Genomic DNA, 23,589 nt, shown 5'->3' with positions numbered 1-23,589 from the left:
ACACAGGTGATGTCTATTTGCCTTTGTTGGAATGGACTAAAAGTGGAATCCCAGTTAGGAGGCCTGAGGAGCCTTAACCCTCTCTATTGGGCTGCCCCATAATGGCCAAGTAGGGAGCAGTTCTTTATCATTTGTTATGAGTGAGAGGTTGTACCTTGAGTTTGAAAGGCCTTCCTTTCTATCCCCCCTAGGAAACAATCCTTTCCTTGAGCAACAGGCCTAAGTGCTTATTGGGAGTCATCAGGTGCTAGAGTCTACAGGAGCTAGCCGATGAAACACCTTCACAGCTTGTATCTGAGCTGAGGCACACCCAGCTCCAGACCCCTGAGGTGCACTCAATGACTTCATTGGGTGGCAACAGTATTGACTTCCAGAGGGGCTGTGTGGGATTTAGTTCAGTACAGAATTCAGGGCAGTGTGCCACACCAGAAAACAACGTATAATCAGGAAATGAGCAAACACACACAGAATTAGCTACTGAAAGCATACATTAAAAATAGTTAAGAATTAGAGGAAATAATTTGTATTAGCCAGTGACCCATGCTGTTTGCTTGTTCTCAGACTCCCTTTCTTATTAGGCAGTCCTCATTCTAATCTATTAAATCAATTCCCACTCATAATGCATCCAGAGGCGTGCAGATAAGAAAGGCAACAACCATGAACTGCACAGGCAAGGAAGACAAAGCATTTATTTCTCACACAGCTCAGAAATGGAAATATTTCTAGGAAGACCACAAGATGTTTTTCTGGATTCCTTTCTTAAAATCGCTCCCCTGGGAGTTGCAGTTTTTTGTAGACAAGAATTTGTATTTCTGAAAAGGCAAAAAGAATATCCAGGGACACTTGGAGCTAAACTGACATAAGCACATAAGATGACTCCCTAATTAAGGGGGAAAAGTCACATTTATGCTTCTTTCCAGCTTCTCAAGGCTCCGCATGCTGAGCTTAACCCATGACTTCTCTCTCTGGTTCTCAGTGCTGCCCAGAAACCTTATCTCCAACCTACGGAAGGCTTTCCTCACCTCACACTATCATTTACTAGCCCTGCCACTCGCCTCTACCTCCTGCTCGAGTACAAGTGCAATAAGTGGCTTATTCTAGCTGGCCAGCTACCCTGATCCATAACAAAGCTGATGGTTAGCAGGAGGGACTCAAGTGGCACTGAAAATGTAGCAACATTTTAATAAAGCTTCTGCACAAGCCCAGGCAGTACAAGTATGAATTTTAAAGTGTTCCTTATCTTTTCATCTGTGTTGTGAATTCAGTAGCGCTATGGTGAGACATGCTAGGCCTGGAAAGGACTCATTAAGAGCCTCTACACCAGGGGTCTCAAACATGCGGCCCGCGGGCCGCATGCGGCCCTCGGAGCTCTTCCCTGCGGCCCGCGGAGCTCCCCCAGTTACTTCCTGTCGCCGCCAAACTCCCCTCACCCCCGCCCCCCTCCCCGAGTTATTTTCTGTGCCTAAGCTCCCCGCGCGCTGCTCCCCAATGTTTGGGGCCGGGTCTCTCCCCTGGCCCCACCTGCCGCCCCCACGCGCCTCCCCCCATTGTCTCCCGGCCCCCACTTGCTGCCCCCTCACTGCCCGGGAGCCTGCCCGGGAGCTCACACTGACTCCACTCCTCCTCCGCTATGCCGGCTTCCGGCATCACCTGCTGCCGCAGGGTCCTAGCGCCCCCCTGCACTAGGGCCAGGGCAGGCTGCCCTTCCCCTAGTCCTGAGACTCTCCAATGCCCCGAGCCTCTCCAATGCCTCAAACCCCTCACCCTCAGCCCCACAGCCCTCACCCCTGCACCCCCTCCTATTCCCAAACTCCGTCCCAAAGCCTGCACCGAGCACAGAGCCTGCACTCCAGACCCCCTCCCCCACCCAAACTCCAGCCAAGAGCCTTAGGCAGTAAATCTAAGTGCGTGTTTTGTCCTTTGAGTGAGGTGCATTACTGAGTGTATATATTTATTAAAACTGCTTGGAAATGACTTCGTCAAAAAAAAGAACACTCATGGAAGAAAAGAGAGTTTTCCAAGACAAATGGGAGAATTTATATTTTTTCACAGAGGTAAAAGATAAAATTCAATGCCTTATTTGTCAGCAAACGATTGCTGTTCCCAAGGAGTATAACGTGCGTTGGCACTATGACACGATGCACCGTGAAAAATATGATGCATTCACCGGAAAAATCCGAGAGGAAAAAGTTCAGCAACTTAAAGCAGCATTTGCCAAGCAAAGAAATTTATTTTCAGGGATTAACAAGTCTAGCGAAGATTCAGTAAGAGCAAGTTTTGTGATAAGCGAAATGATAGCTAAATCATCGCGACCTTTTACAGAAGGCTTATTCATAAAAGAATGTGTTATGAAGGCCAGTGAAATTTTATGTCCTGATAGGAAGAAAGTTTTTGAAGGCATAATCTTGTCTGCAAATACAGTTGCCTGCAGGATAACGGATTTAGCTGATAATGTGCAAAAACAATTGATTCAAATGGCAAAAGACTTTGAAGTATTTTCAATTGCTATTGATGAGAGTACAGATGTATCAGATACCGCACAGTGTGCAGTGTTCATTAGAGGTGTGGACTGCAATTTGAATATAACTGAAGAATTGCTAGACTTAATGCCACTGAAGGGTATCACAACGGGACGTGACATATTTCAAGGATTGGAAGAGTGCATTGAAAAAGCTGTTGGTGGCGCTTAGCACTTTCCAGGAGGGAGGGGGGAGGAGCGGGGAGCCGCGCGCTTAGGGGAGGAGGTGGAGAAGAGACAGGGCAGGGGCGGGGCCTCATGGAAGGGGTGGATTGGGGGTGGGGCCAGGGGCAGCAAGGGGGCGTGTCAGTGATGCGGCCCTCGGGCCAATGCACTAGTCCTCATGTGGCCCTCGGGGTCATTTGAGTTTGAGACCCCTGCTCTACACTGATGTAACAGCAGCTTTTAAATCTGTTTTTAAGCACTCTTCAAGCTCATTTGTGGTTGGGTCATATCCTAACATGTTTTGGCCTGTCCCTGTGAATGGGGTCCAGCGTGTTTCGAATGGTGCTAAAAACCCCCCACCAGGCTCTCACTGAAGTCCCTCTGGACTTGTCCCATGCCTTCGCTCTATTCTCAGCAGACAGTTAAACTGTGTCAGAACCTGAAGTCAACTACTGCTGACTTTAAACTGTGCTTCATCACACTTTAGAAAGTTCATTATTCCAGCCCTGTATTGGACCTTTGCCCAGGACCTTGCTCATTTGCAGGATTGCTGTATTCTAGAGTAAGGACCTGTCTACACTGTAAAAACATCCAAGTTGGATAGATCAGGGCATGGTCTGGGGACATGGACAAACGCCACAATGTCCCATGTACACTGGTGTTTTAACTCTGTTGGGGGAGATCTGCATTCTAACCAGATTCCATGACAGCTGCTTTTACAAAGAGAATGGCCCTGAGACAGTTAAAAGAAGTACTGTGAAAGCAGGGTTGAGAAGCTTTCTTTTTATTTCAATCACTTTTGAAAAAAGATTCCCGTTCTGAAAAGGGGGGAAGGGAGAGCAGAGAGGCACAAATGTGGGAAGTATGATGAGCATTGTAAACATGGATGGGTGGGTTGGAAAAGTCTGACACCAGGGAGGAGTTGCAACAGCCATTGTACAGAAGGCAAGTGGTGGAAAGAGAGAAGGAAGAACAGAAGAGGTTGTTTTATTAAAAAGGCAAATTTGGCCCTCTGGTACTTCTTCCACTTAACAGCAATGGGAAATGTGTATGCATACCTGACAGCTGAATTCTGCCCAAAGTGCAGGTGATGAGAGAAGAGGAAGAAACAGAGAGAGAACGAAAGGGAGGTGTCAAAATGAAGAGAGAATGTTGAAAGAGGGAAACAAATGGAGACAGAAACAGGACTTATGTCAATCAATCAGACAGGAAATGCTGCTTCCAGGAAGGCTAACTCTCTGACTGAGAGAAAACAAAGTAAAAAGAACAGAAAAAGTTAAAAGGAAGCTGCAATAGGAGTAGGTAAGAGTGGGAAGCAACTCCATAGGAGATGTCTCCATCTTTGTGTAGCTTTGTAGCATTGATGTTGGGTTTACTTAACAGTAAGATGCATTTTTAAAACAACTTCTGGTAGTTTGGGCTTGGTCTGCTCTGCTCCTTTGGATTGCAGAATCATAGCAGAGAGCATTCTGAAGCTACCCCAGCAGCTTTGGTTGTGGTGTGGGGAGTCAGTGACTGCTAAAGGGGGGGCGTTTGTTTTTACATTTGCCTATTGTTCTCTTGAGGAAGGAAACACCATTAGATTTCCCCATCACATCCCAGCTGAAGTGGGACCACAGGGGAAGCCATGTTGATCAGCTAACAGTGTTAAAATGCAGTTTGCCCTGTTCACATTAGGGCTTTCAAATGTGTTCATTAAAATATTTTAACTAGTGTGTTCTTTAAAACCACCTTTTATCTTAGTGTGAACAGGCTCTGTGAGGGTAACAGAGGGAGAAACAAGGATGAAGGGGGGGCAGTTAATGCTTCACTTGTAGGGAAAGGGCAAGAGAGCCGGCTAGAGCGGAACTTACCCTGAGTGCTGAGGACAAGGGTGCTGATGAAAGGTGACTGCAGTAGCGATCCCCTAGGAAGGAGGGTGCCTGGGGGATGCTTCAGGTTCTGAGGCACGAATAGAGGCAGCAGCGGAGTTGGCCATCTTGTTACTTGTCAGGACAGAGGAGGGATGAGGTCTGAAAAACCCTGTCTTAGAGCCCTGGGAGACGGAAGGAGGAGGGTTGGCTCCATTTGTCTGGGTTCTGGGAGTGACCGAGGCAGGGAACTCAAAGGCAGAGATATTATCCTTTTACCCAGCTCTCCATCTACTTTCTCTCCTTTCTTCTATTTCTCCTTTATCCTTCCTATTCTCTTCTTTCCAGGACTAGAAAGGGAGGAGGGGGGAAGAGGCAGAATTTAAAAAGGAGGGAGCTGGGTAAGACGACTGAGACAGACTCCATGCTTCTAGTCACAAGGCAGCAAAATAGTTGGAGGGAAATGGGTGTACTGTGTGGTATTGTGTGGGGACTGTCTTTCCCAAACACAGCTTGGGAGGGGTGCTGTGAAGCTATTGCTATGCACAACCAGTTGGCTGTAGTCACAGAATAAAGCAAATATCTTTCAAGCTCCTAAACCACTGACTGATCGCTGAACACAAGTTCCAGGACTAAAAAGGAACTAAGAAATTTCCTACGTGGAAGAATGAAGCAGATAAAAATTCCACCTAGTGTCGAAACTAGACAGTGGAAGACAGCTGGAGAAGATTTAAACAGCGTTTCAGCCTGCATCTTCAAGCAATCTGTGCCAGCAAAAATAAAGACAGCTGCAAGGGAGCCTGATAAAAGTTTTGTGAATTTCTCTCATAATTGCGGATCTTAAAGTGTCCCAGAGTATATTTAACTCATATATTAAGGAAGTGCTTGAGATTCAAGTGAATACACCTCTACCTCGATAGAACGCTGTCCTTGGGACCCAAAAAATCTTACCGCGTTATAGGTGAAACCGTGTTATATTGAACTTGCTTTGATCCACCGGAACGCGCAGCCCCACCCCTCCAGGAGCACTGCTTTACCGTGTTATATCCAAATTCGTGTTATATTGGGTGGCGTTATACCGGGGTAGCGGTGTACCTCCATCCAGTAGGGAAAGTCTCCTTCCTCCTTCCAAACAATGACTACACTGCTCAAACTCACTCTTCCTCACTGGTAAATGGTGATTTAAGTCTCCATGTGGTGCCAATCTATGCCCACAACGTTTAGCTTTACTATTCTGCGGTGACACTTGGGTTTTTATCTTGACCAGGACTACCCTGTACAATCAGCAAAAAAAAGAGAAAGAAAATTTCTGTATTGTTTCAGGTATTCTAAAGCTCGAACATTTCCTGATTTGTCTTGGTAATGACACTTCACAGGAAAAAGGCATTTAACTTTTTCAGTGTAAAGTTGAACACATATTAGAGAAATGTAAACTTTTATAGCTCTACTCTGCCCAATTATATGGAATAATTAAATATATTGAAGATATTTTATGGCCTGAACTAAGTCCCTGTTATTCTGAGGGATAAAACTGTAAAGCAATCTAAGCATCTGCCAGACACTCTGGTTTGATACACTACACAGACTCTAGATGAAGGATCACTGATGAAATGCCAGACCTTTACAATGGTTTATAGCTTGAGTCTGTGTGTCTTCAGAAGTATCAAATTAGTCCCTGTAGATTAGCAGCTTGCATTGGGAAACAGATTGGCTATCCCGACTGTGACAGGGTTCGGTCACAGAGACCTTCTTTGGACTGTCACCTGATGTGCTGAAATTACCTCTGAGCCCGTTTTCCCTGATGGCTTGGGACTCCAGAACCCATGAGTCAGACATGCTACTCCGCAGCAACACAGAACCACATCCCCAAAGACCCTGCACTTCGGCGGTGCGTCCCGGGGTGGAAGGACCCCCTGCCGCGGGTCTTCGGGGCACTTTGATGGCGGGTTCTGGAGCGGAAGGACCCCTCCACCACCGAATTGCCACCGAAGACCTGGAGCGGAAGAAGCTCAGGGGGCCCGGGCCCCGTGAGAGTTTTCCGGGGCCCCCATAGCGAGTGAAAGGGCCCCGAAAAACTCTCGTGGGGGCCCCTGCAGGGCCCGGGGCAAATTGCCCCACTTGCCCCCCCCCCCACGGGCGGCCCTGATCATGGACAGGAACATGTAATATTTTCTGCCTTTTCCTCTTTCCCATTGCTTACACAAGATCACATTTTGAAGAGTATAATATGCTGCTGATTCAGAACAATTCCTTATATTCAAGGGTTAGATGTTAATATTTTCTGTGGTCTTTCTTTTTTGAAAAATCTTCATCCATGTTTGCTTATTTCAGGTGGTTTGTCTTCCAGTTTATGTCCTTAGATAGTTGATTGATACTGATGGGAACATTATCTGTAACATCTCTTGTACAAAGATCTACTCATGATGAATTCTAATTTAAAAAATGGGAAAACATTTGCAATAAAACTAGTCAAAAGTGATAGTTTTTGTATTTTCACTACAAGTGAAAAACGGGCCCATTTCACATAAACAAAAAGCCATATTTCAAAAAATTTTGAGATCTAAAACGAGCCACTTCTCCAAGAAAATTTAGCTCAACTCTGAGCAAAAATGCTTTACAAATGTGAAGTTTGACATTATCCATGTTTTCAATGTGAAAATAGCCAGTTAATGGAAATGAGAGTACACAAAATTTGAGGCTCTATAACAGGGGTGGCCAAACCGTAGCTCGAGAGGTGCATGCAGCTCTTTTACAGTTAAAGTGCAGCTCACGGAGCCCCTCAAACTCCCACCCATTCTTTCCCTACCAGAATGGAGTGCGGGGAGCTCAGGGCTTCTGCCCTGCAGCAGGCTGGTGGGGCTAGAGGCTTCTGCCAGAGAGGACTGGTGCCTGCTGAGAATTGGGGGCACAATTTAAAAAGTTCAGCCCCCTCCAAGACATTGAATTGCCCTCCCAGGAATGCCCTGCCTCTTACTCAGCAGTTGCTCCCTGCAGCTCCCAGGTGTTTGCTGCTGCTTCTCCCCAATCACAGCTCCCACCTTGCCAGCTCCAGCAGCACCATGTGATAAAGTGGGGCCAGCAAACCCTTGCGAAAGGATGGTGGCATTTGACCCTCTGTGCCCCCCTCCACGCATTGCCTTCTGCCCAGCGGGGAGAAGGGTCTTGGGGCTTCAGGCCCACAGGGTGCACCTGTCAGGGCTTCAGCAGGAGTGGGGATGAAGCCCCGAACCCTGGCAGATGCGCCCCGGCTCTCAAACTTCTGAAGATTGTTGCATGTGGCTTGGATGGTCAGTACGTTTAGCCACCCCTGCACTATAAATTGCCTGAAACCAGCAAAATAACAGAACTTCAGCACTTACAAACTTCGCTTATCTGATGAATTCCAGTGATAAACTGCATTTCCTGTGTCTCAGCCTACATTCTCCAACTGTCAAGAAAGCAACGTCCTGTATGGTTCATGTTCTTTTGTTGTAACTGACAAACTTTGACAAGTGATTGACTCTTGTTTGTAATTTGTAGTGTAGAACAATGGTTTTCAACCTTTTCATTTGCAGACACCAAAAAAATTTCAAATGGAGGTGCAGACCCCTTTGGAAATCTTAGACAGTCTGCAGACCCGGGGGGTCCACAGACTACAGATTAAAAACCACAGGTGTAGAATAATCTTTCATAATGTGCTGCTAAGTTTTAAGGGGGGAAATGATCTGATTGGCTCAAAGTGAGTTGCCAATTATAAAATTACACTGTTTGCCTCGCTACCCTTTGTAAGTGTTTGTGTAGAAAACAGAAAAGTAATTCTTTGCTCAATCCAGTTTCCAGATCAATCAATTCTGGTTTCATAACTGCCAGAAGCTGGGGCTGGATAATAGAGGAGGGATAATTCGATAACTACCCTATTCTGTTCATTCCCTCTGAAACATCTAGCATGGGCCTCGGTCAGAAGACAGGATACTGAGTTAGATGGACCATTGGTCTGACCCCGCATGGCCACACTTATGTTTTTAGGATTAAAAAAATATATACATCAGTTCCACTGTATTGTGCGGCTTTAACAACAACTACAAAAGTTGAGTCACACTGATCAACTCAGTGACTGCATGATTTTAGACAAGACAGCTGAAATCTTGTGCTTCTCTCATTTTTTCCATTAACTCCTTCACTGCTCCTGATCTGGTGCTGCTGTACGATTAACATTGTCAAAAACAATCACAGTTTTGAATGTAATCACTTCCTCAGGGCAGGGATGTATTGTGCAGTGCTGGTCACTAAGTACAACAACAGTTGCTGAGAGCAGCCTTGTTCCACTGACAGCAACACACTCTGCCTGGATGTACTTGGAAGGTTCAACAGCCCAGTTTATCTCACTGAAACAAAAAGCTTTGGGCATTATCCTTTGTAGATAAGCCAGCTGAAGATCACACAGCTTTAAACATAGTGGTAATCAGGGCACAATGCACTCCTAGCACTCAACACAAGGCCAAGCACTTTGTCAGCTTCACTGTCATAGGGTCTTTCAGTTGAGTATGCAAGAATGTGCCCTTCTGTATGATTCTTAATTCAGTAACACATTGTTGTTGCCTGGAACTTGCTGCTCTCTAGATAACAAACATAAGAAATTCTGTTAGCAGAACAACTGTATTACTGCTGTCACTACTGACACATGTGCTTTCTCATTGGGGCAAAGCAATTCTAATTTTCTCTTGGGCCTCTTCTTTCTGTTAGCATCATCATCATCAAAATTTGTCCTGGCACCTGGGATGTTGCACTCAAAAAAAATTGCTGTCATTGGTGCTGTGTACATGTAACTTCTTGATGTACCTAGTGAAAGTGCATACAGGAGCCCTTTAAGTTCTGTGCAGCTGCCAGCTAGCTTATGTAGAGGTGGATTTGACTCTAAATTATCTTACCCAATGTGATTTATGTACTACATGATAAAAAGCAGAGCCATGAGGTAAATGTTAATCAATTTCCATATCGATTGAGCTCTTCTTGGAAGCAAGTCCTGGACACATAATGCTTCAGTATTTTTCCCTCTTTCATTCTCTCTCTTGACACATCTCACTGGGGACTCTAGTTTCTTCCCCCGCCGCCGCCCCCAAAGATGCTTATTGTCAAGTATTGTACAAATTGAAATCTGGGCAAATGTGTTCGCACTGGGGAAACAGGAGTTGTGGCAAAAACGGCAAGGATGATAATAGAGCTGAAGCAGCAATAGACATAGCAAATAACCATAAACTCTTAAAGCAGGAGTGACAGGTTAGGCCTTGTCTACACAAGAACCTTGTACTATTGTAACTAAATCCATTTAGAAACTGATTTAGTTAAATTGATACAAACCTTGCATGTGGACAGTTATTTTGGTGTATATTCACCTTTCTCTGGCTTGTCTTCGTCCATCCCTCCACAAACTCAAGTGAACGCCACACCGTTCCATTTTGTTGGGAGCACATTCTTTCCATTTCTGGCCAAAATGTTTTGTCATGGGATTGGTCCAGCATGTCTTTGGTCTGCCCAGTGGTTGCTTGTGGTGTCTGGGGATCCAGTCACTGATGCGGGTTGTCCATCTATTGTCCTGCCTATGGACTACATAACATGGTGTATATTGATTCAGCTTAAGTCAGTAGGAAATCAATCCCAAACTAAATCCATATAAGGCACTCTTTAAACTGAAATAAGAGCATCCACCTAAGAAGATTGCACCCATCTAACTAAACCAATTTTGAAAAGAGGTACAATTTTCTCGTGTAGAAAAGGCCTTAGTGTTGGGAGTAACTGAGAGAACCTCAATGGAATAAAAATGCCACCCCAGCTTTCATTTAATGATGATAGTACTCCAGGAGTTGAACATGCTTTGTCTGTTTACAAGCAGCAAGATTATCTGTTGTGTTCTTCTATAAGAGATATGGACTGGCAACAGTAGGGTGACCAGACAATAAGTGTGAAAAATCGGGACAGGGTGGGGGGTAATTGGAGCCTACGTAAGAAAGACCCAAAAATCGGAACTGTCCTTATAAAATCGGGACATCTGGTCACCCTAGGCAACAGAGCTTGCTTATACACACCAGATGCATTCATCAAAATGCTGTGCCAGGTCTGGCTGAGGTTCATTTAGCTAGGGTATTTTATACATAGTGCCACCTAGTGGCTGCACTGTATAGCATAGTTTAGCATTCCATTCCATCTGCCCCTTTAAGTCCTATATTCCTACCATTTACACTATCACACGGTCTTTGAAGTTCAGTACCTTTCAGTCTGAGTGTCTCTGAATCGTTCATAATTTCATGAGCTGAATGCATGACAACTTGGTTATCTGGCTGTTCATTAGTTGCAATGACTGGTTGTGGTTGGTTTGGTATCCCTGAGTCGTCGTCTTCTGCATCTGCCATCCATAGAGTTTGCTCTGTTGAGTGTTCTTTGAGAGGAACAAACTGTAGATGTCCACGGTTTCTCTTGAATTCTCCACTATTGGTCTCAAATCACATATGATCTGGGTGCTGAATTAGTTTTCATCACAACAGCTGGAAATGACCATCTTCTTTTCCCATCCAATTTGAAATGAACATGGTCACCAGGCTCTAGACCTGGCAGTTCTCTGAGTGATGTCTGTTGTACAAATGTTCATAACTCCTTCAGCCTTTTTATCTGATTTGGCTGCTCGCTTCATGTCTGGCCACTTTGGAAATAGGTTCTGTTCCAAAGTTGGAACATTAGTTCTGTGTTGTCTTCCCATCAGGAGTTATGCTGAACTACATCCAGTAGTCACTACCAGTTTTGATTTTTAACTCAGAAGAACAAGGAATGGATCTTCCTGCTATAAAATTTTCTTGGTTGTCTGTACAGCTCTCTCAGACTCTCCATTCACTTGTGGAAAATGTGGGCTGCTAGTAATAGGATCAAAATCATATTTCATTCAAATGACAAATTCTGCTGCAGTGAATTGTGGTCTGTTATCCATCACTAGTTGCTCTGGAACACTGAAGTGAGCAAAAGTGCATTTTGGTTTCTTGTTAACTATGCAACATGTTATGGACTTTCAAGTATATTATTTCTGTATACTTGGGAAAATAGTCCATGACAAGCAGCTAGTCTGTTCCAAGGCCTGACTGGTAGAGATGCTGTTATTAAAGGTTCTTCTGTTGTGTTGGTTCTTCTGTTGTGTTAGTTCTGCAATGCTCATATGCAGAAACCTTATTCTTAATGTCCTTGCTGATGCCTGGCCCCCATGCAGACTGGTGGCCCATTCATGGCATTTAGTCTATCATGAATGAGATTTAGGATATCTCCTAATATTTTATTTATGATGCAATCATCTTTAATCATGAGTCCATTTGACACTATTACTTGTTCACACATCACAAGGTCGTCTCTTGTCACTACCTTACGTCCTTTGGATACTTGGGCCAGCTACCCCTACGGTAATTTATAACTTATTAAAGTTGTGCGTCTGCCAAGGTTGTTTTTTGTAGCTGGAGTAGTCTCTTGTCTTCTGTACCCGGAAAGATAATGGAGAAAATAATTAAGAAATCAATCTAGAAAATAATAAGGTGATAAGTAACAGTCAGCATGGATTTGTGAAGAACAAATCATGTCAAACCAACCTGATAGCTTTTTTTTGACAGGGTAACAAGCCTTGTGGATAGGAGGGAAAGTGGTAAATGTGGTATATCTTGACTTTAGTAAAGCTTTGGATACTGTCTTGCATGACCTTCACATAAACTAGGGAAATACAGCCTAGATGGAGCTACTATAAGGTGGGTGTATAACTGGTTGGAAAACCCTTCCCAGAGAGTAATCATCAGTGGTTCCAGTCATGCTAGAAGGGTCCCGCCGGGATCAGTTCTGGGTCTGATTCTGTTCAATATCTTCATCAATGATTTAGATAATGGCATAGAGAGTACACTTCTAAAGTTTGCAGATTATACCAAAATGGGAGGGGTTGCAAGTTCTTTGAAGGATAGGATTAAAATTCAAAATGACCTGGACAAACTAGAGAAATGGTCTGAAGTAAATAGGATGAAATTCAATAAGGACAAATGCAAAGTACTCCATTTAGGAAGGAGCAATCAAAATGGGAAACGATTGCCTAGGAAGGAGTACTGTGGAAAGGGATCTGGGGGTCATAGTGAACCACAAGCTAAATATGAGTCACTGTTGCAAAAAAAGCAACCATAATTCTGGTATGTATTAGCAGGAGTTTTCTAAGCAAGACACAAGTAGTAATTCTTCTGCCCTACTCCATACTGATCAGGCCTCAACTGGAGTGTTGTGTCCGGGCACCACATTTCAGGAAGGATATGGACAAATTGGAGAGAGTCCAAAAAAGAGCAACAAAATGATTAAAGGTCTAGAAAATATGACCTAGGAGGGAAGATTGAAAACATTGGATTTGTTTAGTCAGGAAAAGAGAAGACAGAGGGGACATAACAGTTTTCAAGTACATATAAGGTTGTTACAAGGACAAGGGAGAAAAATTGTTCTCCTTAACTCTGAGGATAGGACAAGAAGCAATGGGCTTAAATTGCAGCAAGGGAGGTTTAGGTTGGACATTAGGAAAATCTTCCTAACTGTCAGGATGGTTAAGCACTGGAATAAATTGCCTAAAGTGGTCGCGGAATCTCCATCATTGGGGATTTTTAAGAGCAGGTTGGACAAACACCTGTCAGGGATGGTCTAGATAATACCTAGTCCTGCCATGAGTGCAGGGGACTGGACTAGATGACCTCTTGAGATCCCTTCCAGTGATTCTTACACTGGTGTGTAGGCATTGATATTATCCACATACACATTTATGTCATCTGTGAGCTCACGGGCAGTTGAGTGTGGTGCTGGCTCCATGACAGAGGGTCTGTTATCACCACATTCTTCTGAGGAATGTATTTAGCAATTGGGTTAAATCACATTAAACTTACCAATAGATGTTGACATGTCAGCGGTGCTCGACCCAAGACTTTTCCATTGATGAAGGTTGCAAGTAGATTATGGTCTGTTATCAGTGTAAATGATTCCACTCCACACTGATATCTGTAAAAGTTCTCACATGCCCATGCACTTGCCAGGCACTCTTCGCATATTGTTTTTTTGCTTCTCTAAGTGTGTGAGAGCAAAATGCACCTAGCTTCCACTCGGAACCATGTTTTTGCAACAATACACCTCCTAGGCCATAGCTGCTTGCATCTGCACTAACCATTGTGGGCTTGTACAAGTCACCATAGTTGAGAACTGGAGCCGTGGAGATAAATTTATTTTACCTTTTTTAAAACAATTTATTGATTTGGCCCCCATAGTCAAGTTGTGTTGGACTTTAACAATTCCCTCGGTGGTTTTGTCACTGTGGAAAGGTCTTGACCAGGGTAATTTAACATGCCCAGTCTACATCTCAATTCTGATATATTAGTTGATACATTCAATTGTTTTACTGCTTTACTTTCTCAGGCCTAGAGATGGTTCTACATTTGTTTGTCTGTCTGTCCCAAAAACTCAATTTGGGGTAGGTGGAAAATGCATTTTTCTTTGCTTAGCTTCAGTCCAGACTGATTGATTAGGCTTAGAACTTCACTGAGGATTTAGTGGTGCTCTTCCATCAAAGATCCATATATCAGAATATCATCCATGAAAACTACAGCTGCTAGCATTTTCTTTGGCTAAAGAAATTTACCAGAATCTCATGGAGGCATCCAGCTTGGAGAATATCATAGCTCCTTTCTCTCTGGGGAGCAAGTTACCCAGTGTTGAGAGGATATATTTTTCTCTTGCTTCATTAAGTGTTTTAAGATCCACACAGATTTGTATGTTTCCATTTTTCTTTATAGCTGGCTACACTGGGGCACAATATGCTGTCGGCTCACAGATTTTGTTGATTATGCCAGTCCACTCCGTTCTCCTCAACTCAGTTTCCACTTTATGCAGTAATGGGATAGGAATCCTGCCAGGTCTATGTACACTATATGGTTCAGTGTTGTCTCTTAAAGTTTTTTGTACTGGATCTCCTTTCAGAAGTCCACTGTCACTAAACATTCCATTGAGTTTTTCTACTGTTTTCACTAGGCCCATGATGGCTGCCATGTTGAGGCTGATAAGGCTGTTGATCTGTGGTCCTTTGATCACATATCCTCTGAATGCAGAGCTTTTGTCTAAGTTATTTCTGTGGTGAACTGGCCCATGCAGTTCAGAATACCTCCAGGGCTAGACAGAGCTGTGCCAGGTGACTTCAGCCCTGGGAGAGGTTGAAGGTGATTTTAAGTCCCTCTGAGATGACTGTGACATCAGCTCCTGAGTCAATTTTGAAGTCAATAATCTCACCATGAATATTCAGTTTCACTCTCCAGGCTGAAGTTCTCTGGGGCATTGAAGAGTGGCACGCTGATAAATCCAGCAACCTTTGTTGCTCTCTTCCTTCTGTTTCTGTTCTTAGTTTGCTCCTGACACCATGTCAAATTCTTCTGTACCAGATACGGACTGGTCAGAGCTTGCTTATGTGTTCATCATAAGATCCTTTAATGCTCTGCCAATAACATACTGCATTTTATACCTACTGGCTCAATGTGTAATGTAGTTTAGCATTCCATTCCATTATCATTTACACTGTGATCTCTTTACACTGTTCGGACAGATTAAAGGGGCTGCAAAATGAGCATAAATTATGTTTCTATAACCCACACACCTTCTGGGTGTGGTGTTCTGTCCCCACTAGTGGCACTGAGGCCACTTAGAGAGAGTTAAATGAGTCTTCTCTACAGGCTTAGCTACCAGTCAGTTGGCTTTCAGCTCATGTGATAGAGGCTCATGCACTAAGCTCCAGAGGCCTCAGGTTCGATCCCACTCACTTTAAGGGGCCCCAGTGCAAATAAGAATCAGACCCAACGTCTCTTGCTATTATCAACACGGATGTACACTTGAAATTTACCCGAACAGCATCTGCTTGAAATTTAAAATCCCTTCGGTAGTTGAGATGAGAGAATGGTGGTTAGTTCCCCACAGGCAGATTCTTGCCAGCCTAAATGCTCAGGTCTTTGTTTTAAATATTGACTCACACTGCTCTTTAAGGAGCATGGTTTCCCTCACTTTACATCATATAGACCATTTCAGGAGATCCTCTCATGGACCATCTCCCCAAACATTTAACTCCCCAAATCTTGGCCCTCAGTGCACTGAAGGCTAGTATAGTGGTCAGTATATGCCAGGTGAGTACACACTGCTAGTATCACTCCCTCCCTTTCCTTAAGAGAACAAAGATGCCTCTCAAGTCCTTAGCCCCTACACTCAAATCCAAAAAGATAGGAGCCCCTCCTCCTCTGGACTGACTCATCTTACACATTGGCCTCCTTCCCTCTCACATCCACCCAGCTACCTGTTAGTTCTTCCCCATTCCCAGCTAACTGCATCTCCAAGGATTTGTACCAAGCCAGCTGAGTCTCCTAGATATAACGAAAGAAGAGCCCGAGCTTCTAGGTATATTACACTACTGAACCAGTGATATTTAACTCTTTTTAAATATGGGTCTCATCTAAATTTGAGTTGCACTGTTGATGCCAGAGATTAAGCCCTACTCTCTCAGAATAGCCATGCTAATCTTGTTTTGGTTGGAACTTCCCTTCTTCTCAACTTCTCAGACTTTGTGGTTTTCCTGTTGTTGCTTCTGTTTTTTTTCGAACTGTCTCTGGCATGGAAGCCGGGTCATAAAGTACTGCATTAGACTTGGTGTGTGTGTTTCGGTAACAGAAGCAGCTCGCCCTTAGCATGATATAGGCCCTTCTGCATCCTTTGTTCCTCTGCTGGTGGACTGTCAGCTGAAATGCTTGATGTATTTCCTGCCGCAATGTGGTTTTTTGGAAGAAACAATGTCTGACTCAGTGAATATGATTTTTTTTAAACAATAAGAGCATAACAAAAACATCTGTGTTAGCCCCTGCCCACCTCCCCAGCAGCACCTTAACTCCTCCAGAGTTATAAAGCCTAGACTGGCACTTTGTCAGTAACATCCAGACTATCTTCTTAGAAGGGAAAAATATTTAAAAATTAAACCTTACTGAAAATTCTCCTTGCATACCAGTGGATCTGCAGAATTTCAGACACTGAGGTAGCAGTCAGTCAGTCATAAGAACACAAAACCAGGTTCTATTCTCTGCTCTACCATTACATCACAGAGTGACCTTGGGAAAGTCACTTAACCTTGTACCTTTGTTTATCCATGTGTAAAGCAGAACCTTATGGGGTCCTGTGAAACAGTTAAGTGCTTTGAGATTCTCAGAGGGAAGGCACTATTATAAGTGCAAACTATTACACTGGGGTTGAGTTTAACATGGTTCCAATGTTTTTCATTTGTGATTTTTTCAAAGCTATCCCATTTGGAAAAATCCCCATTTTAGAAGTGGATGGAGTTACCCTTCATCAGAGCCTGGCCATAGCCAGATACCTAGCCAAAGAAACAGGTAATGTAACACTGCTACTCTCCTACTACTTTTGACTGCTCCCATGTTTAATGCTATTTACTAGTGCATGTTGAGCCATGTCAATACAAACAAAGAGCCAGCCTGACAAACTGAAATTAACAGAAGTCAGCATGGACAGGACAATATAGACCCAAGTAGTTTTCACAGAGTGACAAAATGCATCTGTTGTCAACCTCTCCTGCTGCAGCTTCATTTAATCTGATCACAGAAATTTAAGGGGCATTGTGTGTGATGCTGCAAGTCCTGATGTGGTGTAGCTGTGTCAGATCCGACACTAGATGTCTACAGTAAATAATGATGGTATAAAGTACCTTTGCACCCAGAAATGCCATATGGAGGTGGTCTGTGGGAGGAGTGTGGGTTTGCAGGCAGGAGCGCCACCAGCTTTTTTGCTGCCCTAGGTGGCAGAAAGTCCCACCCCCGAAGCTGCCAACGACCGGGGCGGCCGAAGATCCGGCCGCCGTGGTCGCCGCCCCCCAAACATTAGCACCCTAGGTGACTGCCTAGGTCATCTAATGGGTTGTGCTGGCCCTGTTTGCAGGGTATACTTCTATAATTGTCCTATGGGATGTTATCAATGTAAATCAACTCATCAGCTCAGAACTTTATTGGAACCTCCAAGGTGGCCCTCTCCCCTCCATCTCCATTGTTCCCAATTTGTTTACCTTGCCATTATACTCAAGCACCCATTCACAACTACCGCAAAGAGCAGTAAAGTATGTGTGGACAATGTGATGTTAGCTAAACTTTGTGTAGGGCACTTGGAGGGATGTCTTCCTTCTAGATACGGGCTTGGACCATTCTCATGTCTGGATCCTAGCGGGAAACCAGAGAAGAAAATTGCTACCTCAGCTACCAAACAAATTAATAACAATAATAATAATAATAATAAAAGCACTAAACTGAAACCAGAAAAATAATTAAAAACTTACAAAGCTTATGGAAGGTACACAACACTGAAAGGTGTTCATCCAAAGAGGACCAGAACTGGGCAACTCTGCTATGCCATCTGAATTGACCAGGAGAGTGCACAGATCTTGCCCCTCATGATACACATACAGTAATTTGTGCTGGACAGAATCGTTTGCAGCATCCATTGGAACAAACCAAACATTGTGGCCAGGTGCAAAAAGGCATTCTTATACCATAGAGGATAAGGCTCTGCCCCCAGTTAATACATCCAATGGTTCAAACAATAGGGAGATTTATGCATCATTTATATACCACAGTTCCAGCACAGTTTCCTGACCAGTGCAGATAAGATAGATGGTTTTCAATTACATTTTTACTGCACAAATATCAAAATAAATCCCAAGCTTTGCCAGCCAGGAGAACTATGCTAGAACTCTAGTATTAAATCAAGCTGAAGTACATGGGTGTGCTACCAGGATTTCAGCTACAATGTGGGTAACATTAAAAAAAAAATATATACACACACACACACACACACACACACACACACACACACAGTGAGACTTCTTGCATTAGTTTCTGCCTTTCATCGAATTTAGAAAAACTACAATCCCATTGTCCAGCTCACTGATCATGCCAGCTTCTTCTCTCCAACATATTATAGCAGAATGCTAGCTCTGCTATAATTAAAGTTGTTTGCTAGTGTTTTATCCAGTCTAGTTTTAAAATTCTTAAGCAATCTGACTTCCACACCTTGTCATGTGAATTTAGAACTATTAGAATCCAACCCAGCTGGAAATCAGTACAAACAACTGTGATTTTCTCACCAACTTCAATATAAGATGATGCAGTTTGGAGAAAACTAGACTAAATTAAGATGATAAACTCCTCGGGTCAGGGACTCTCTCTCCATGTGTGTTTATATAGTACCTAGCACAGTGGACTTCCCAATCCTGTCTAGGACATGTAGGCATTACAATAATACAAATAACTTTCCTCCTTTCTGCTCATCCTTGTTGCATCTACAATGCAGACACATCCCATACTGAACTCCCATCTTCTCTCCTTTACAACAATCAAAAAACATAAAATTTGTAAATTCTCCCTGCTAAATTGGTTAAAGAGTTCAGAACAACTGCAGCTTCCACCCAACCAGCTGGCATTGTCTCTGCTTTTCAAAAGCAACATAGTCAAAGCATCCTCTGACAAGATCAAGCTGTACATCATCTAAATTACAGCTACACAGTGAAGATCAACAAGATTATGACTACAGTATTTAAGGGACATGCAGATGGTACATGGGGATTAATAGGTGCCGGACAAGAGTGTACCTGTTGTATAAACTCTATGCCTGAGGTGCGCACATCTTAAGTCACTCTAGATAGCTCCAAATTTGCATATAAATTTACATACTTTAAAAAATTAACTATAAATGATACTCAACTTAATATCTGGTTGAATTTGTATCTCCTTGAGAGATCAATACACTACTTATTGTCTGAGTTTACCAGCAACAAAAATCTTCCAGCTTTGCCCTCACTTTGCAGATACAGGGAGAGGATAGCTGTGGTTTTCTAAGATGTCGTGGGCTGTATTTCATCAGGCTGCTTTTGGGCTCTCAGGTAGTGGGGAATGGAAGTTATACATGGTACCTCTCAGTGCACGATACTGTTAAATTGTCTTTTAAGGCTGGAAAGTCTTGTTTCTGGAAACTGATAAACTAACCTGGACAGAGCACTTAGAAAATATGCTTAGGGCACAATCCCACTCTGGCTATGAGGCTAGATCACCCAATAAGATCACTCCCAACTCTAAATTCTATGTTCTGTGACAGAGATTACTCAGCTGCTTAGACAATGTGAAATAAGATTCTCGAGTAATGTCAATAATAATCAAAGTTAGAGGAGCCAGGGTTTGTTTTGGGAAGTTATCCATCAACCATCATTCAAATCCATTTGCAAGACTAACACAGAGGAAGGAGGATATTCTCAAGGTGTGCTGAATTTATGCAAAGGGATAATGGGAACTTGGTAGTACATTTTTGTTGCCTCTTTCACATTGTGAGCAAACAGATGTAATCTTCCTTTTTGAAATGTTTCCAAACACTGTTACATTTTCCAGTCTGAAAAAACTCTTTAAGATGTAGTAAAATAGCCCTATTCATGTCTGCTTCCCTGAGAAAGTCTGGCCTCCTGCAGAGTTCTTTTTTGTTTGATAAAATTGGATCATTTTGAGAGAAGCACTAGTGCAATCCATAAAACATCAAAAAGTGTCAAAATATTAGATACAATAAAAAGTGCAATAATAAAAACAAAGAAATCTAGTATTTTAATGGCTAATACAAACAGGAAAAGGAAAGAAGCATGACTGCAGAATGGAATAGCAACTAGGATTAGAGTTTCTACCCAGTTTATGTACAGTTTATTACAGAGTAGACAGAAGAAATAAAATAATCTACCTGATCTAGTAAGAATTTTAGCTCTATGTGGGCATCCGTGTAAGACAGCACAAATCATGGCTCATTTTCTTTATAAGCTGCCACTAAACCCCATACTTCTAAAAGGCATATATTCTTTGCATATGGTATCCAATAACTCGGAAATGAAGAGGATAACAGTAGAGAGGATGGAAGAAATCAAGCGACCCAGGAATCAGTCAATACGGTTCAAGGCATCTAATCTCTCTCAGTCATTTTAAAACAACTTTTGTAACTGCAGAAAGATACCCAAGCTTGTGTTGACTGCATTTAACCCTTTTACCTGGGGTCTATAATTCCACCTTAAGCATCAACTAACAATCCATGTCTTAACATTTCTTATTGCTTAAAATGTGAAGGGCTCTTCATACATAAATAATATTAGAACTCTGTAAAATTTTCATAAAACCCCAAATATCCCACATGTCTGGGCCAGCTCAGAACCCTCCTTCCCTTTCAATAACCCCTTTCTTCCCCAAAAGCCCAAGGCTTCCTCTCAATTTGAGCAGTTTTAAGGAGAGCACGAGAGATCATTTGGCCTTCTACGTCTCTCCCCTCCAAATGTCTTCAGAAGATGGCCCTCCCCAAGATCCTCTGACACAACATGGCAATTTCCCTAGGCCAAATGCATTTACAGATCTCTTAGCCCCAAAGCTGAACAACAGTGCTACAGCAAAAACACATGACTGTTTCCAGTGGGGATGTTGTGGAACAGACTGCTAGAAGGCTGCCTATGCCTGAAGACTAACATATGGAATTAGCCTACTAGCTAACACCCATTCTGCTCCTGTTAAAAAATGGACCAGAGAGGAGACTGGATCAACTCGCTACCATTCAAAAACCAATGTGAGATGGGTTGAAAGCCACTGACTTTTTCTCCCCCTACAATTTAGCAGCTAAAAATAAACAGAGCCTGAGCTTTCTGGGAGGAGGGGGATGCCCCCAGGAGCTTTGGTGTATGATTTCAGCTGTTTCTCTCATTTGCTTTTTGAGTCAATGTAAACCGAAAACACACAGTGAAACTTCTGGGTGCTGGACCTGAATGAATTCAACCTACCTGGGAGGTTTGTTGGAATCTGTGAATCTGAAAGTAGCAGGAATCGGGCAGGAGAGAGGATTTTCACAGAGCAGGTCTAGGCTATGGAATTCAGGACCAGAAGAGATAAGAATGACCTGGCGATGGTCAGAACAAAATGTAGATCTCCTTTCCTAAACCTATTTCTCCCACAATAAGTACTGTATGCCTGACACCTTCCTCCCCCTGACTCTGTACACATGTGTGAGTGCATGCACCCGCCCCCCTCAATTTTAATTCTATTCTAGCATTTTACTCTTACCTGCTGGAAAGTAAGAATAGAATGTTGTGGTGTTTTTAATGCTCAGACACTGCAGTAACGGCATCAATACAAAAGCAAATAGGATAAAAGACAGAAGAGTAGACTTAAAAACATTGCTGGGATTTTCAAAGGAACCCAAAGGCATAAGGTGTCCTAACCACTCTCAATTCAAGTGTTGCCAACTTGCGCTTTTGGTGTTTGTCGTAAAGCCCAAGCTCCTGGACTAATGATTACATGTACTGAGCTTTCATTAAAGCAGTAAGTTTCTAGACCTGAATGATCGAAGATAAACTTGAAAATTTAACTCCTTATCACTCCACCAACAGGAGGCAAATAGAAAGAACATCAAATTTATTATTTTAAAACATCATCGTATTTTGGAGGACTGACTAAGGAAATATGAATGCTTGCGGTTGGCAATAGGCTCATTCAAAAATCCCAGCCTACCTGTAAATAATGTACATCTTAAAAACGCATTATTTCATACCAATTTCTCCTTCACTTACCTACTAGGTCCTGAGTTACGGAGTCTCAAAGTTTTCCCTACTACGGCTGTTGATGTAGCTCACTCCAAGCAGTGAGAGGGATGCAGTTCCCAACTCAGATTAAGGTTCTAGTGATGCTGTTAACTCTGGCAGAAAAATCCATGGAACCATTAAAAAAAATAGCCTTTCAGTTCATATTGAAAATATATCACCAGTGCCTGTTACGTTTATATAGGTGTCATTTTAATGTAACTAACAGCATTTCATGTCCCTTTTATTGCCGAGACTCATTTATGTCATGATGTAGGTTTACAAGATTTTACGTATAAAGAAAGAGGCATGTTTCCTGCCCTGAAGAGCTTGAAATCTAAATAAGGCAAGAGACTAATTCAGCAGAAGGAGAGTGTGAGGGTTATTGGTCAAGGGAAAAGAGGTTGCTTGAAGAGAAGTTTTCAGAAGGAATTGAAACAAAGTGAGATGAGGACGAGGAGCCTGTACCAGGCAGCCTGAGTTAGGGCATGATGGTGGGGTAGGACAAGAAGACAAAGGGAAGAGTAAGGTGAAAAGGTTGGGAAGACCGCAAGTGGCAGAAATATAATGGGGGAGAATGAGAGTGGAGCTGTAGGAGGGGACAAGGTTAAGCTAAGGAACTTGAATATAATGCATTAAGTCAGAGGAAGAGGGTTTCAAAGAGGGGGTGATATCAAAATGGAGAGGAAGGAAATGGACTTCAACTGAGGCACTTTGGGAGGAGGCAAAAGCCAGGAGAGGATGCGATTGCTGGCAGTTGGGACAAGAAAGGGTGGAGTCTGATGATAGTGAAAAAAATTGTTTCAAGGCTTTGTGAAGGTCTGGGGAGGCAAGACAAAGATTACAACAAGATTGTGGGGCTGGGAGACAGGAAGGACAGACTTGTCAGTGAGTGAAGATGGAGCAGAGAGGCAGGAGAATGAGTTCAGTTATGGAGCAATGGATCTGAGGTAGCTGCTGGACCTAAGTGGTCAGAAGCAGCTAGGGAGATAGATAAAAGCTCTGCAGAGTTTCAGTTTGCGTTGGTATGAGCACAAATACCTTATTTTTAGGAATAACCTATTTGTGCAGATAGTGTCTCTTTACTCTCCCTTTCTAAATTTGAATTCCACAGGTCTGGCCGGTCAGACACCTCTGGAACAAGCTCTGGTGGATGCCATTGTGGACACCGTTGATGACTTCATGTCACTGTTTCCCTGGGGAGAGAAAAATCAGGATGTGAAAGTAATGTGATCACTGATTTAAAGCTAAGAGATTTATACCTGCTAAAGTGTCTCATCTGGCCTGACACCTGTACACTGGTCCCTGATGTCACACCGTCACTTGCCCAGCTCCACTGCCCCTCAGTAAACTGGGCGGCAGATAGC

General features: G+C 43.2%; 1 protein-coding gene across 3 annotated transcripts in view; it reads left to right on the top strand.

Annotated features, from left to right (window-relative positions):
* HPGDS (hematopoietic prostaglandin D synthase) overlaps positions 1 to 23,589 on the top strand; it is a 64,927-nt gene that overhangs the window by 31,058 nt on the left and 10,280 nt on the right. For 2 of the 3 annotated variants that reach the window (XM_045017464.1, XM_045017462.1), the window contains exons 3-4: positions 16,869 to 16,961; positions 23,337 to 23,446. In XM_045017464.1, the coding sequence (XP_044873399.1) occupies positions 16,869 to 16,961; positions 23,337 to 23,446 (203 nt within the window). The remainder of the gene's footprint in view (positions 1 to 16,868; positions 16,962 to 23,336; positions 23,447 to 23,589) is intronic. The other variant, XM_045017465.1, reaches the window with a different exon arrangement.

This window comes from Mauremys mutica, chromosome 5 (assembly GCF_020497125.1).
Source record: "Mauremys mutica isolate MM-2020 ecotype Southern chromosome 5, ASM2049712v1, whole genome shotgun sequence".
Taxonomy (NCBI): Eukaryota; Metazoa; Chordata; order Testudines; family Geoemydidae; genus Mauremys; species Mauremys mutica.
Note: the sequence above shows the minus strand (reverse complement) of the source record. Positions and strands in the feature narration are given on the sequence as shown.